At 41.5% G+C, this 13,296-nt stretch overlaps 1 protein-coding gene across 1 annotated transcript; it reads left to right on the top strand.

The window, feature by feature from the left end:
- The first annotated feature begins 247 nt into the window (after positions 1-247).
- LOC128566334 (heat shock cognate 71 kDa protein-like) lies at positions 248-2,489 on the top strand. The gene is given in 1 exon segment (XM_053563083.1): positions 248-2,489. A coding segment is annotated over 1 exon segment (1,833 nt). The 5' UTR covers positions 248-316; the 3' UTR covers positions 2,150-2,489.
- The last annotated feature ends 10,807 nt before the right edge of the window (positions 2,490-13,296 follow it).

The raw sequence follows: 13,296 nt of genomic DNA, 5'->3' as shown, positions 1-13,296 counted from the left end.
CTAATCACCTGCCAAAGGCCCGTTTCCAAATGCCATTACCTTGGGGGATTGGGTTTCAACATACGACTTTAGAGTGCCTGTAATTATCCCTATTAACATCATAAGAACATCATATTCTATAGCCCACTGTTTGGAATATTAGTCAGATATCATTTTTATCAGGAAAAATAACCCCCTAAACCTCTGAAAGAGTTTCCTTCTCTTGCACTGGGCATAGCTTTGGCATAAGAATACTTCACCAGATTGAACGCGGTGGTAGCTCTTGGGTCTTCTGTGTGTTCTACGTAATCCGTGCCGACTCAACGAGTAAGCAACCATGTCTAAAGGACCTGCGGTTGGCATCGATCTTGGCACCACCTACTCTTGTGTGGGTGTTTTCCAGCATGGAAAAGTAGAGATAATTGCTAACGATCAGGGAAACCGAACCACTCCAAGTTATGTTGCCTTTACTGACACCGAACGATTGATTGGTGATGCTGCGAAAAATCAAGTTGCAATGAACCCCACCAACACAGTTTTTGATGCCAAGCGTCTGATTGGACGCAGGTTTGATGATGCTGTTGTCCAGTCTGATATGAAACATTGGCCTTTCGTGGTGGTGAATGATGCAGGCAGGCCCAAGGTCCAAGTAGAATACAAAGGAGAGACAAAAAGTTTCTATCCAGAGGAGGTGTCATCCATGGTTCTGACAAAGATGAAGGAAATTGCAGAAGCCTATCTTGGAAAGACTGTTACCAATGCTGTGGTCACAGTACCAGCTTACTTCAATGATTCTCAGCGTCAGGCTACCAAAGATGCTGGAACTATTGCTGGTCTCAATGTTCTTAGGATTATAAATGAGCCAACTGCTGCTGCTATTGCTTATGGTTTAGACAAAAAGGTTGGAGCTGAAAGAAATGTGCTAATTTTTGACCTTGGAGGTGGCACTTTTGATGTGTCAATCCTCACTATTGAGGATGGAATCTTTGAGGTCAAATCTACAGCTGGAGATACTCACTTGGGTGGTGAAGACTTTGACAACCGCATGGTCAACCATTTTATTGCTGAGTTTAAGCGCAAACATAAGAAGGACATCAGTGAGAATAAAAGAGCTGTCCGTCGCCTCCGTACTGCTTGCGAATGAGCTAAGCGTACCCTATCTTCCAGCACCCAGGCCAGTATTGAGATTGATTCCCTTTATGAAGGAATCGACTTCTATACCTCAATTACCCGTGCCCGATTTGAAGAATTGAATGCTGATCTGTTCCGTGGCACCCTGGACCCTGTAGAGAAAGCCCTTCGAGATGCCAAACTTGACAAGTCACAGATTCATGACATTGTCCTGGTTGGTGGTTCTACCCGTATCCCCAAGATTCAAAAGCTTCTCCAAGACTTCTTCAATGGAAAAGAACTGAATAAGAGCATCAACCCCGATGAGGCTGTTGCTTACGGTGCAGCTGTCCAAGCGGCCATCTTATCTGGTGACAAATCCGAGAATGTTCAAGATTTGCTACTATTGGATGTCACTCCTCTTTCTCTGGGTATTGAGACTGCTGGTGGAGTTATGACTGTGCTCATTAAGCGCAATACTACTATTCCTACCAAGCAGACACAGACCTTCACTACCTACTCTGACAACCAGCCGGGTGTGCTCATCCAGGTTTATGAAGGTGAGCGTGCCATGACCAAGGATAACAATTTGCTTGGCAAGTTTGAACTTACAGGCATACCTCCTGCTCCCCGTGGTGTTCCTCAGATTGAAGTCACTTTTGATATTGATGCCAATGGCATTCTCAATGTCTCTGCTGTGGATAAGAGTACAGGAAAAGAAAATAAGATTACCATCACAAATGACAAGGGACGTTTGAGCAAGGAAGACATTGAACGTATGGTTCAGGAAGCTGAGAAGTACAAGGCTGAAGATGAGAAGCAGAGGGACAAGGTTTCTTCAAAGAATTCACTTGAGTCCTATGCATTCAACATGAAAGCAACTGTTGAAGATGAGAAACTTCAAGGCAAGATCAATGATGAGGACAAACAGAAGATTCTTGACAAGTGTAATGAAATTATCAACTGGCTTGATAAGAACCAGACTGCAAAGAAGGAAGAATTTGAACATCAGCAGAAGGAGCTGGAGAAAGTCTGCAACCCCATCATTACCAAGTTGTAGCAGAGTGCAGGAGGAATGCCTGGGGGCTTCCCTGGTGGTGGCGCTCCTCCTTCTGGTGGTGCTTCCTCTGGCCCCACCATTGAAGAGGTTGATTAAGCCAGCCCAAGTGTAGATGTAGCATTGTTCCACACAGTAAAATATTGAAGGATCCAAATTTGTAGAAAATTGCGTGGCAGATTTAAAGTTGGGCTGCTATAGTGAATTACTGGGCATTCTCAATACTTGAATATGGAACATGCACAGGGGGAGGAAATAACATTGCACTTTAAAAGTACTGTATTGTAAGTGGAAAATGCAATGTCTTAAATAAAGCTGTATTTAAAATTGGCACCATATGGTTGTCTGGAAAAAAAAAAAAAAGAATACTTCACCAGACCAACACGGGTCTGAAGTAACCAGCTAGATTGTCGGCCAGACCGAAGGTATCAGACTGCAGGCAAAGAACTTGGGGTCACCAGAGCAGAGAGAAGGAAGCAAAGTCCCCATTTCTAGCACTTAAATAGTTTGGACTCCAGAAATAGCATTGCTGCGCGTATTCCAAGTCCCCAATGACAAATCACACCCCCGGCATTGATCTCGTTTTCCGGGGAGGTTTCTGTCCACCACAGCTGCTCCATCTTTATTGTGCATTTGGCTATTTCAACAGTCCTTGACAACTGCTTTCCTCCCAAACTCTTTGTAAAAATAAATAAATAAATATTCAGTGAGTTAACACTTCACCTCAAATGCTTTGCAGCAATCTACAGAACATATGGGTGGTATAACCCTCAGCAGTAAAAGGCCCGCTGCTAAGGCAGATGTGATCAGACATTCCAAAGGAACAGACTGGTCACAAACTTGGATCTGCAGAAAGTGGGACGATGCTGACATGAAGGGTTTTCTCATGGGGGTGTCTGGGGTCCATGCTCCCCCCAGCAGAGAGATCCCTTTCCACCAATTATACCTGAGAGCCTCCTCCAATCCCTAATATTTGAGTTCCTCCCAGTGGTCACCTTCAAGTGCCAATAATGCACACAACGCAAGAGTATATTTCAAAACAACTAAGAGTAAATTATAAATGTCTTACCACAAAAAACTAAGTAAGTGCAGCAATGGTTATGTCAAACAGTTTGATTTAAGCATTCCACATTGTATATCAAAGCACCACATCATACCCCATAAATGTATACAGTTATGATTTAATTAACAATTAAATTAAAAAATAAAAATAAATTTAAAAAAAATTTTTTTAAAAAGCAATCTTAGAAAAAGGGAGTGTGTCACCACTAGGTGGGAACCGAGGGAAGGAGCAGAGATAGACGTTACTGTACCAAGAGCTGAGCACGGCAGGTAATTTGCACCCCTTGGGGCTGACCCAGTGGGTGTCTGGCTTTGGTGAAAAGGAAGCCTTTTGGTTTCTGGTAGTTGTCAGGGCCTCAGGGAGAGGAGCAGGCTGCTGCACACACTGTCGGTACAGCGTCCCTGTGACTATGCAGGGCACCAGGGCCTGGGGCTGGCTTGGAGGGCTGGAGCAGCAAGATACTTCCCCCTCCGGAGCACAGCGGCTCAGCCAGCCTCAGACACCCTGGCCCTGATCTGGGTCCCTCCCATTGGAGCATCCTGCTCTGGTCAGCTTCTTGCCCCGCCTATCTGAGAATTCAGATATCGCAAACCCATACCACCCTCCAGTTCTGTACCACACCCCCAGTGCCCGGGGTCAAGTAATTCCTTGCCTGCAAAAGACTTTTCCCTGAGTCTGGTCTCTGGAGGGCCCGTCCTTACACCTAAGCGGTGGGCAAGGGTGATTGTTTGCAGAACAGGAGGAGGGTGGGATTGGACAGAGCTTCGATGTGTAGGATTGGGGTATGACACAGTTGTGTGGGGGGCAGGTGCCTTACAGTTAGGGCCAGAGCAGGAGGAAGAAAGACATGGCAGGGAGCAGGCGTTTGTTCTCCTGTGCCCATGCCCCAAAAATGATGGGGGTGGACTTGCTGGCCAGGAGCATCTCCATACACTTAAAAAAAAAAAACAAAAACAAACATGGGCTTCTTGCTTTCTTTAGGTACAGTTAATAATAATCACTATAAAAACTACTAGACTTTAATATGTACTGGACTCTGCTAACGAGTTAACATACTGTACTTCATTTAATGAAATGTAAGATGTGAGAATTAGTATTATTCCCATTTTACAGATACAGAAATCAAGGCTGACAGAAGTTAAATAATTTCTCCAAGTTAACACAGGCGGGAAGAGGAGGCCTGGGGCTCAAAATCCAGAATGAGATGTCTAATCCCGTGTGAGTGATGGGAATAGAAGTGGGTATGGGTTTTGGTGCTCTGAAACAGAGAAAAATCTGTAGACTTTCAGAAAAGGGTGGGAAAGAAGCAGGAAGACTCGCAGAAAAAGCAACAGCTCAGAGCGGGGAGGATAAATCCCAGGCCAAGGAGAGTGCTGCCAGCAGCTTCAGGCCAGTGAGGGCTGGCTTCCCAGAGCAGAACTCCAACTCCACCAAGAATTGTCTTAATGGAAATTACCCAGTTAATTACATCAGCTAAACAAAAAAAAAAAAAGAAAGAAAGAAAGAAAGTTTGCATTTTAGATGTCAGCAAACCACTGGCTCTAAATGGTTTTAGTTCAAAGGAGGAGCTTTTTTTTTTTCTTGAAGTAGACCTGGGAAAGCTGTAAGAGGCCTTGTGGTGGGCTGCTTCTCAGAGTCCTAACAGCGCAAGTTTGTGTTTGCTTGTTGTCTGGTAGCTCCAGAGGATCTGCAGGGCTGAATTTCTGCAGGAGAACTTGTAGCTCTCAGATCAGTTAGAATCTGGCACAAAAATTCTGGATGTGATTTTTTTTTTTTTTTAATTTAACAAAAATGTTTTTCTGCTCGCTACAGGAGCTCATGGCTCTAATCTTAGCCCTCTGAGAGGCCAAATGGGAGGATCACTAGAGTGCCTGGAGCAAGAGCAAGACCTGTCTCTTCTAAAAATAGAAAAAATTAGCCAGGCACAGTGGTGGTGCCTGTAGTCACAGCTACTCAGCAGGCTGAGGTAGGAAGATTGCTTTGAACTGGAGTTTCAAGTTGCAGTGAACTGTGATGATGCCGTGGCACTCTACCTGGGGCAAAAGAGTGAGACTCTGTCTCAAAAAAACCATTTTTTTTTTTCATTAAGGTCTATTGAAAGTCAATTTGCCGAGTTTGGGAGAAAATTAAGAGTGATATAGAAAAGTGACCAAATTACATGTTTTTTACCTCCTCTTCCATACTTATCTAAAAGGTCATAAAAGTGAATAAACAATGCTGCATTTTTCAACTACATTTCAACTGTTAGGGTAATGAATGAGCAGAGGAAAAAATAGGTTGTATGAGTGTGCTAAGTGACAAAGCAGAGAACAAAGGGCATAGCACTGTCTCCTCACTTTTACTGTCAATAGAATGACATCTCTGCAAAAACTTCGCTCTTCCTGGGTGGTGCCTGTGGCTCAAAGGAGTGGGGTGCTGGTCATATGCCAGAGGTGGCGGGTTCAAAGAGGGAGACACTTCCATAAATATAAAAGTAAAAATCCCCATCTGCAAGAGAAAAACAATTCTTTTCAGAATAAGAAATGATTCCCCCAGGAATGGAGGAGCTCTAATTGAAGTGCTTGAGCAGGCTTGTTGGCTCCTGCCCTTCTAACAGTCAGGATTCCAGCTCCGTCATCTGGCACCATTCCACTCACTAAGATACTTTGCATAAATTAAAATTGGGGAGGGCACACCCAGTCCACTTAGATTACTGCCCTCATTTACAGATAAAGAAATGAAAACTCATTGATTCCTGTACTTTTAGATCAGTTAAACTTTTTCCTAATTTTCTTAAACTTGAACTTTTATTGTTGCTATTATGATTTTTTATATATGCCAGTGACCCAGAAGTGGTCCATTGAGGTGTAAAAATGTGATGAAAATAAAGATATAAATACCCCCAACTCAGAATAACTTCATGATAAATAGTTAAGAGGTTCCCAGGGTAAATATAAAATTTGTCTTCGCCTGTGTTAGGAATGGTGAATTTATATATGAAGATTTTTCACAAAAATCCAAAGAATGACAAATATTTGAAAATTGAATTTTATTGGCTTGTCTTTTATTGGATCTGAATCCTTAGTGCTTTTTCTTTTATGAAGTCTTGTCAGATCAAGGCAGTAAACCACTGAGGCTTTTGCATCATTTTTCAAATAAAGAACAGTTGCTTTTACAGTAAACCATCCAAGTTTCTCCAGAAGGTCCCTGTCCAAAGCTGATGCTTTTGTTACTACAAATGGCACAGTATAATGGGTAAGGGCACAGGCTTTGAAATTGCACTTCCCGTGTGCACATCCTCACTTGGCCACTTGGCAGCTTTGTGACTGGACAAGTTGCTTTGGACACACCGTCTCTTTTCTTATGTGTGCAGTGGTGTTAACAAGTATCTAATCTTATAGAGTTGTTAGGAGGGTGAAACCATGTAAAGCTCTGAGATCAATGCCTGGGAAATAGTAAACACTAAATAAACATAGCAATTATTAAAGATCAAGAAGAGTCTGAATTCAGAGTGGGCTATCTCTGAGTCTTATTCTTTGTGTATACACAAGTACAAGTTATAAAAATCACTTTTTATTTCTCTGCAAAATATTTTATTGAATTCAAAGTGATATGGAAGGAAGAATGAAACAACTCATTAAAGATATGTTCTTTTTTAGTTGACAAATAAAAATTGTATATATTTGTGATGTGCAACATGTTTTGACATACAAGGGTGGACAATTAAGTTCTTGAACTCATCCTAGAAAACGTGCTATGTAGCTCATTGCTGAATATCACTACAGTAACCTTTGAAATACTCCCTTTGGCCATCTGGTAACCGTATATGTGCATAGTAAAATGAGGAAATCAAGCTCATTAATGTATGTATTACCTCACATACTTATCTTTTTTGTAGTAAGGCTATTTAAAAATTACTCTTTTAAGAAACTTCCAGTACACAATACACTCCTATTAGCTGTAGTCATCATGTCTCTTGAACTTATTCTTCCTATCTAACTAAAATTTTATGTCCTTCAACCAACATTACCCCAACTCCCTCTTCCCCTGGGCCCCAGTAACCACCATTCTGCTCTCTGCTTCCCTGAGTTGACTTTTTTAGATTCCACGGGTAAGTGAGATCATGCAGTTTGCTTTCTGTACCTGGCTCCAGGTTCATCCACATCATCGCAAATGACAGGATCTCTCCTCTTTTTTAAGGCTGAATAATATTCCATTGTGTGTGTGAACCACATGTTTTTAATCCATTAATCCACTAATGAACACTTAGGTTAATTCCAAATTTTGGGCATCATGACTAATGTTGCAATGAGCATGAAAGTGCAAAAAAATCTCTTCAACACACTGTTTTTATCCTTTGGATACATACGCAGAAATAGATTTGCTGAATCATATGATAGTTCTACTTTTAATTTTTTTTCCTACATTGTTTTTCAAAATGGCTGTCCTAATTTCCATTCCCACCAACTGTATACAAGGGTTCCCCCTTCTCCATATCTTCACTAACCCTTACAATCTCTTATCTATTTTGATAATAGTCATCTCAACAGGTGTGACTGACATTTCATTGTGGTTTTAATTTGCATTTCCGTGATGATTAGTGAGGATGAATTTTTTTTCACAAAGTAGTGGACATTGGTAAGTCTTCTTTGAGGCATATCTGTTCAGGTCTTTTGCCCATTTTTCAATCAGGCAATTTGTTCTTCCTATTGATTTTTTTGTGTGCCTTCTAATGTATTTTGCACATAAACCCCTTATCAAATAAATGGTTCATAAATACTTTCTCCCATTCCATAGGTCGTCTCTTCACTCTACTGATTGTTTCCTCTGCAGAGCTGAATCTTTTCAGTTTGATGAGTCACATTTGTTTATTTGTACTTTTATTGCTTATATGTTTAAGATCATATCCCAAAAACCTAGACCAGTGTCAAGAAGAACTTCCTTTTGTGTTTTTAAATGATAATAATCTTGAGTTCAGAGAAATAGCTTAATAGGAAATTGTCAGAATTCCTTTATTGAAAGGAGCCATGAACAACGCATATTACAAACTGCACATCAGCAGGAAGGACACTGGCCTTATACACAGGGCTGGGACAGACTTGGTGATTGAATGAAGCTGCGTGTTGTGTGAAAATTTGTCTTAGGTTCTTGGAATGAGCTTGTAAACACTTGGAATTTTCTGAGTAATGAGGAGTATCTTTGCTATTCCTATCATGAGGTCACACTAACGAAGTGACTCTAGATAGTTTCAGGATGGAGACTGGACATGCTGGACAGGCAAACTGTGTGATTAGAGAGTTGGGGCTTTGAGCCACATGGTGTCATATCTATCTCCTGGGAAGGGACGGGGGCTGGAGATGGAGTTCAGTCACTTGGTCAGTGATTCCAGCAGTCATGCTTATGGAGTGAAGCCCCAATAACAACACTAACCAGCAAAGCTCAGTTGAGCTTCCTGCATGGTGAACAGGCTGATGAACCAGGAGGGCGCTGTGGCCTGATTCCAAGGGGAGAGAACATGGAAACTCCACATTCAGGACTGGCCCAGGCCTCACTATATGCGCCTCTTCTTTTGCCGGGTACCAATTTGTATTCTTTGTAATGAACTGCACGTATGACATTTTCTTGAGTTCTGAGAAATCATAAAACCTGGGTTGGGGTATGGGAATTTCCAAATTAGTAGCCAATTGGTCAGAAGTGCAAGTGGCCTGGGGATCCCCAAACGTACGAGCCAGCATCTGAAGTGAGTGATGTGTTGTTGGGAACTGGGCTTTGAAGCTGTAGAGTCCTCACTAACTCTGGTAGGGAAGCGTCAGAGTTGAATTGTGGTATTATTCTGTGTGAATCAACCCTTGGCATGTGGGCACTGTTTGTATGAGGTGATGAGCTGGACCATACTTTGACCTATTCAGCACTATGGCCATATTCTAGGCAAAGAAAATTTTTTTAAAGTTAAGGGTTATTTAATGCATCGTGGTATAGACTGGGGGAAAAAATGTGTTGACTGTAACAGTGACAAACCTTGAGCAAAGGGGTTCACATGGAAGGGCTTCTGCCACCCTTGATGGAGCAAGGCACTCAGAGGCTGCAGGTGGCAGGCAGCAAGTGGCCTCTCAGCTTCATTCAATGGTTATGGCAACGATTGTAATGCAGTCAGGTGGAGCTGACAGAAATAATTTATTTTAAGCTTATTATGCAAATAAGTTGGCAGTTACAAGTCTGTGTTTTCACTCTGAAGTTCTCCGTCGAAAGAGAAGTTGCTTGCCTCCACTTCTCAAGTTAAAGTTGTGATAAAAGCAGCACTTCATGACACTGACCAGGCCACGAAAAACCACTTCGAGAATTTCACGAAACCTGTTCAAGCGTTGTAGCTCGGCTACATGTCATGAAGCCGGAACAGCCTGAGCCTGCCGCTTCATGAGGTTTCAAGATGTTGCAGCCGAGGATGTAACCTGAGGATTTGATAAGAAACTGAAATATGAGAGACAAACTGCTGAGAATTAACTCTCCAAAACGTAAATGAAATATTTCATTCAACAGAAGAATTAGTGGATTTCATATTAGCTTAAGTATATTTTAAAAGCACCTCCACCTGATGCACTGGAATTGAAAAAGAAAAAAACAACCCTTACTTCCAGAGTGGAATGTAACGAAAGAGTAGATTAAGAAATCATAAGCTGCTTTATCCCAGGCTGAACCCCTCATAATCCTGTTGACTTTACACCTGACAGAGTGCCAGGAATCATCTTCACTGAGCACTTACCTGGGAATTTTGAGGCCTTGCCTTGCCTTGAAAGTTAATCAACAGAGTCACTGATCATTTGCATTCTTTTTGACTTAGGAGTTTCTATTTTAGAAGAAATACAGAATAAAAAAAGAAACACACCAGGTGCTGAGCCTGGCTTATGGCTAATGTTATTACCATCAAGGTGGACGCAATAACTTGGTGAGTTGTATACATTTAACTAACATGGATTTAGCATTTTGAAATCATTTATAAACTATTCCCATTAACAATAGCAATGGCATTTATTTTGCATTTATGTAAAATTGGCAGTCTGCTTAATTTTGAAATTTAGACTCAAGTTTCCAAATTTAATGACTGGCCTGGTAGGAGAAGGAACTGAAGGAATGATAATGTGAGGGTCTAGATGCACGGTCTCCCAACTGGTAGAAAATATAAAAACGACAACCATTGTACATCCCTGGATAATTTCCTAGAGATACGCAACAATTAGAAAATATTGAGTCAGGTATCTTTTTGGGGGGGATGAAATTCAACCAATAACTGGAGGTAAGCTTGGCTACAAGAGGACACAGAGAAGCAGTCCAGGCCCGGTAAGACAGAGGGAGAGCTGTTAGGAAGATATTGCAGAAACCCAGAGGGCAGAGAGCAAGATAGCGGCCGAGTAACAGCTTCCTTGCATCTGGGCACCGTGAGTCTGGGGAGATAGGACTCCAGGCATCTCTGGCTGCTGGGATCTGCCTATCATCACCCCTGAGAGGATACAGGGAGTCAGCGAGAGACTTCTGGACCCCAAGAGGAGGACTAAAACAGTGGAAAACCAGCAACTGGTCATGTGTGTTCAATCCGTCTAAACCCTCCCGCAACTGTAAGTTCAGTAGCAGCGAGACTGCAAACCAGAAAGGCCTTACCTGTGAACTGTTTTGGTGTCTTTGGACTTGGCACTCAGTTGAACTGCCTTGGGGAGAGCCTGAGCGAGAGTGTGGAGAACTTTGGCCATTGTCTAGGGCCCCAGTCTGAGCCGCTGAACCAGACAGAGCTAATAATGTTTGGCTGTGGGCCACAGGGAGCCATTGTGAGTGATCTGTCCTGGCAAGCTCCACCCTCAGGGTCGCAGAGCTAGAATCCGGGTGGGAACTGGTAACTGGTAACTGTTTATTTTGATGTCGTTGATGTTGTTTTGTTTTTTAATTTCAACCTTTTCCGTACAGATCTTTTTTCTTTCTCAATTTTTCTAGTTTAATTATAATTTCCCATTGCTGCCATTTTCAATAACTAGAATTTCATTTTTGCTAGTGTTTCTACCACTATTATTTGGTTTTTCACCCAATTTTATCCCGTAAAGTTTTCTGTTTGCTTGTTTTGGTTTGATTTATAGCATTTTTGTCTTTCCTCTCTACTTGGTGGAGGTGGGGTACTATGTCTCACCAGGTTACCAAAGAGCTGCTGACCTCAAGGGAACTACCCAACTGGGCACCCCCAAAAGGTGGCTTTTTTTTAAGGTTGTGTCAAAGTACCCTACTGTACACCTATATTGCTCTGTCTCCCTCTTTCTGTGCCTCTCTTCTTTTTGTCAATATTCCTTTTACCTACTCAATCTCCTTTCTCGATTTTTTTTTTCTTATCACTCCATCCTCCTTTCTTTCATCCCTTTCTTGCTCTTCAACCTTCTCACCCATCTGGTCCTGTACCAAAAGGACTCATCGAACTCAATCATGAGGAAGAATCAGCAGAAAACTCCAGGCAACATGAAGAACCAGTCCAGAACAACCCCGCCAAGGGACCATGAGGTAGCTACTGCAGAGGATTACACCTATAAAGAAATGTTAGGAATCACAGAAAGGGAATTTAGAATACACATATTGAAAACAATGAAAGAAATGATGGAAACAATGAAGGAAACTGCTAATAAAGTGGAAAATAACCAAAAGGAAATCCAAAAACAGAATCAAATAAGAGATGAACGATATGAAGAATATAAAAAGGATATAGCAGAGCTGAAGGAACTGAAACAGTCAATTAGGGAACTTAAAGATGCAATGGAAAGTATCAGCAACAGGTTAGACCATGCAGAAGAAAGAATTTCAGAGGTAGAAGGCAAAGTTCTTGAGATAACTCAGACAGTAAAAGAGGCAGAAAAGAAGAGAGAAAAAGCAGAACATTCACTGTCAGAATTATGGGACTTTATGAAGCGTTCCAACATACGAGTTACAGGAATCCCAGAAGGGGAAGAAGAATGCCCTAGAGGAATGGAAGCCATACTAGAGAATATTATAAAAGAAAATTTCCCAAATATCACCAAAGATTCTGACACACTGCTTTCAGAGGGATATCGGACCCCAGGTCGCCTCAACTCTAAGCGAGCTTCTCCAAGACACATTGTGATGAACCTGTCCAAAGTCAAGACAATAGAAAAGATTCTGCAAGCTGCCAGGAGTAACTGCCAGTTGCCCTACAGGGGCAAATCCATCAGAGTGACTGCAGACTTCTCAAATGAAACTTTCCAAGCAAGAAGAAAATGGTCATCTACCTTTATTCTACTTAAACAGAACAATTTCCAGCCCAGAATTCTGTACCCTGCTAAGCTAAGCTTTAAAATTGACAGAGAAATCAAATCATTTACGGATATACAAACACTGAGAAAATTTGCCACAACAAGACCAGCTCTACAGGAAATATTTCAACCTGTTCTGCACACTGACCACCACAATGGATCAGCAGAAAAGTAAGAACTCAGAAAATAAAAGACAGAACCTAACCTCCACACTGATGCAAAAGATAAAACTAAGCAATGGACTCTCACAAAATAAGATGAATAGAGTACTACCACACTTATCAATTATCTCAATAAATGTTAATGGCTTGAATTCCCCACTGAAGAGACATAGATTGGCTGACTGGATTAAAAAACACAAGCCATCCATTTGCTGTCTGCAAGAAACACACCTGGCTTCAAAAGACAAATTAAAACTCTGAGTCAAGGGTTGGAAGACAATTTTTCTGGCAAATGGAATTCAGAAGAAAAGAGGAGTTGCAATCTTATTTTCAGATACATGTGGATTTAAAGCAACTAAAGTCAAAAAAGACAAAGATGGTCACTTTATATTGGTCGAGGGAAAACTACAACAAGAAGATGTTTCAATTCTAAATATTTATGCACCCAATTTAAATGCTCCCAGATTCTTGAAACAGACCTTACTCAGTCTGAGCAATATGATATCTGATAATACCATAATAACAGGGGACTTTAACACACCTCTTACAGAGCTGGACAGATCCTCTAAACAGAAATTAAACAAAGATATAAGAGATTTAAATGAGACCCTAGAACAACTGTGCTTGATAGACGCATATAGAACACTCCAT

The sequence above is a fragment of the Nycticebus coucang genome, chromosome 15 (assembly GCF_027406575.1).
Source record: "Nycticebus coucang isolate mNycCou1 chromosome 15, mNycCou1.pri, whole genome shotgun sequence".
Taxonomy (NCBI): domain Eukaryota; kingdom Metazoa; phylum Chordata; class Mammalia; order Primates; family Lorisidae; genus Nycticebus; species Nycticebus coucang.
This window is presented reverse-complemented; position numbering and strand designations above follow the sequence as displayed.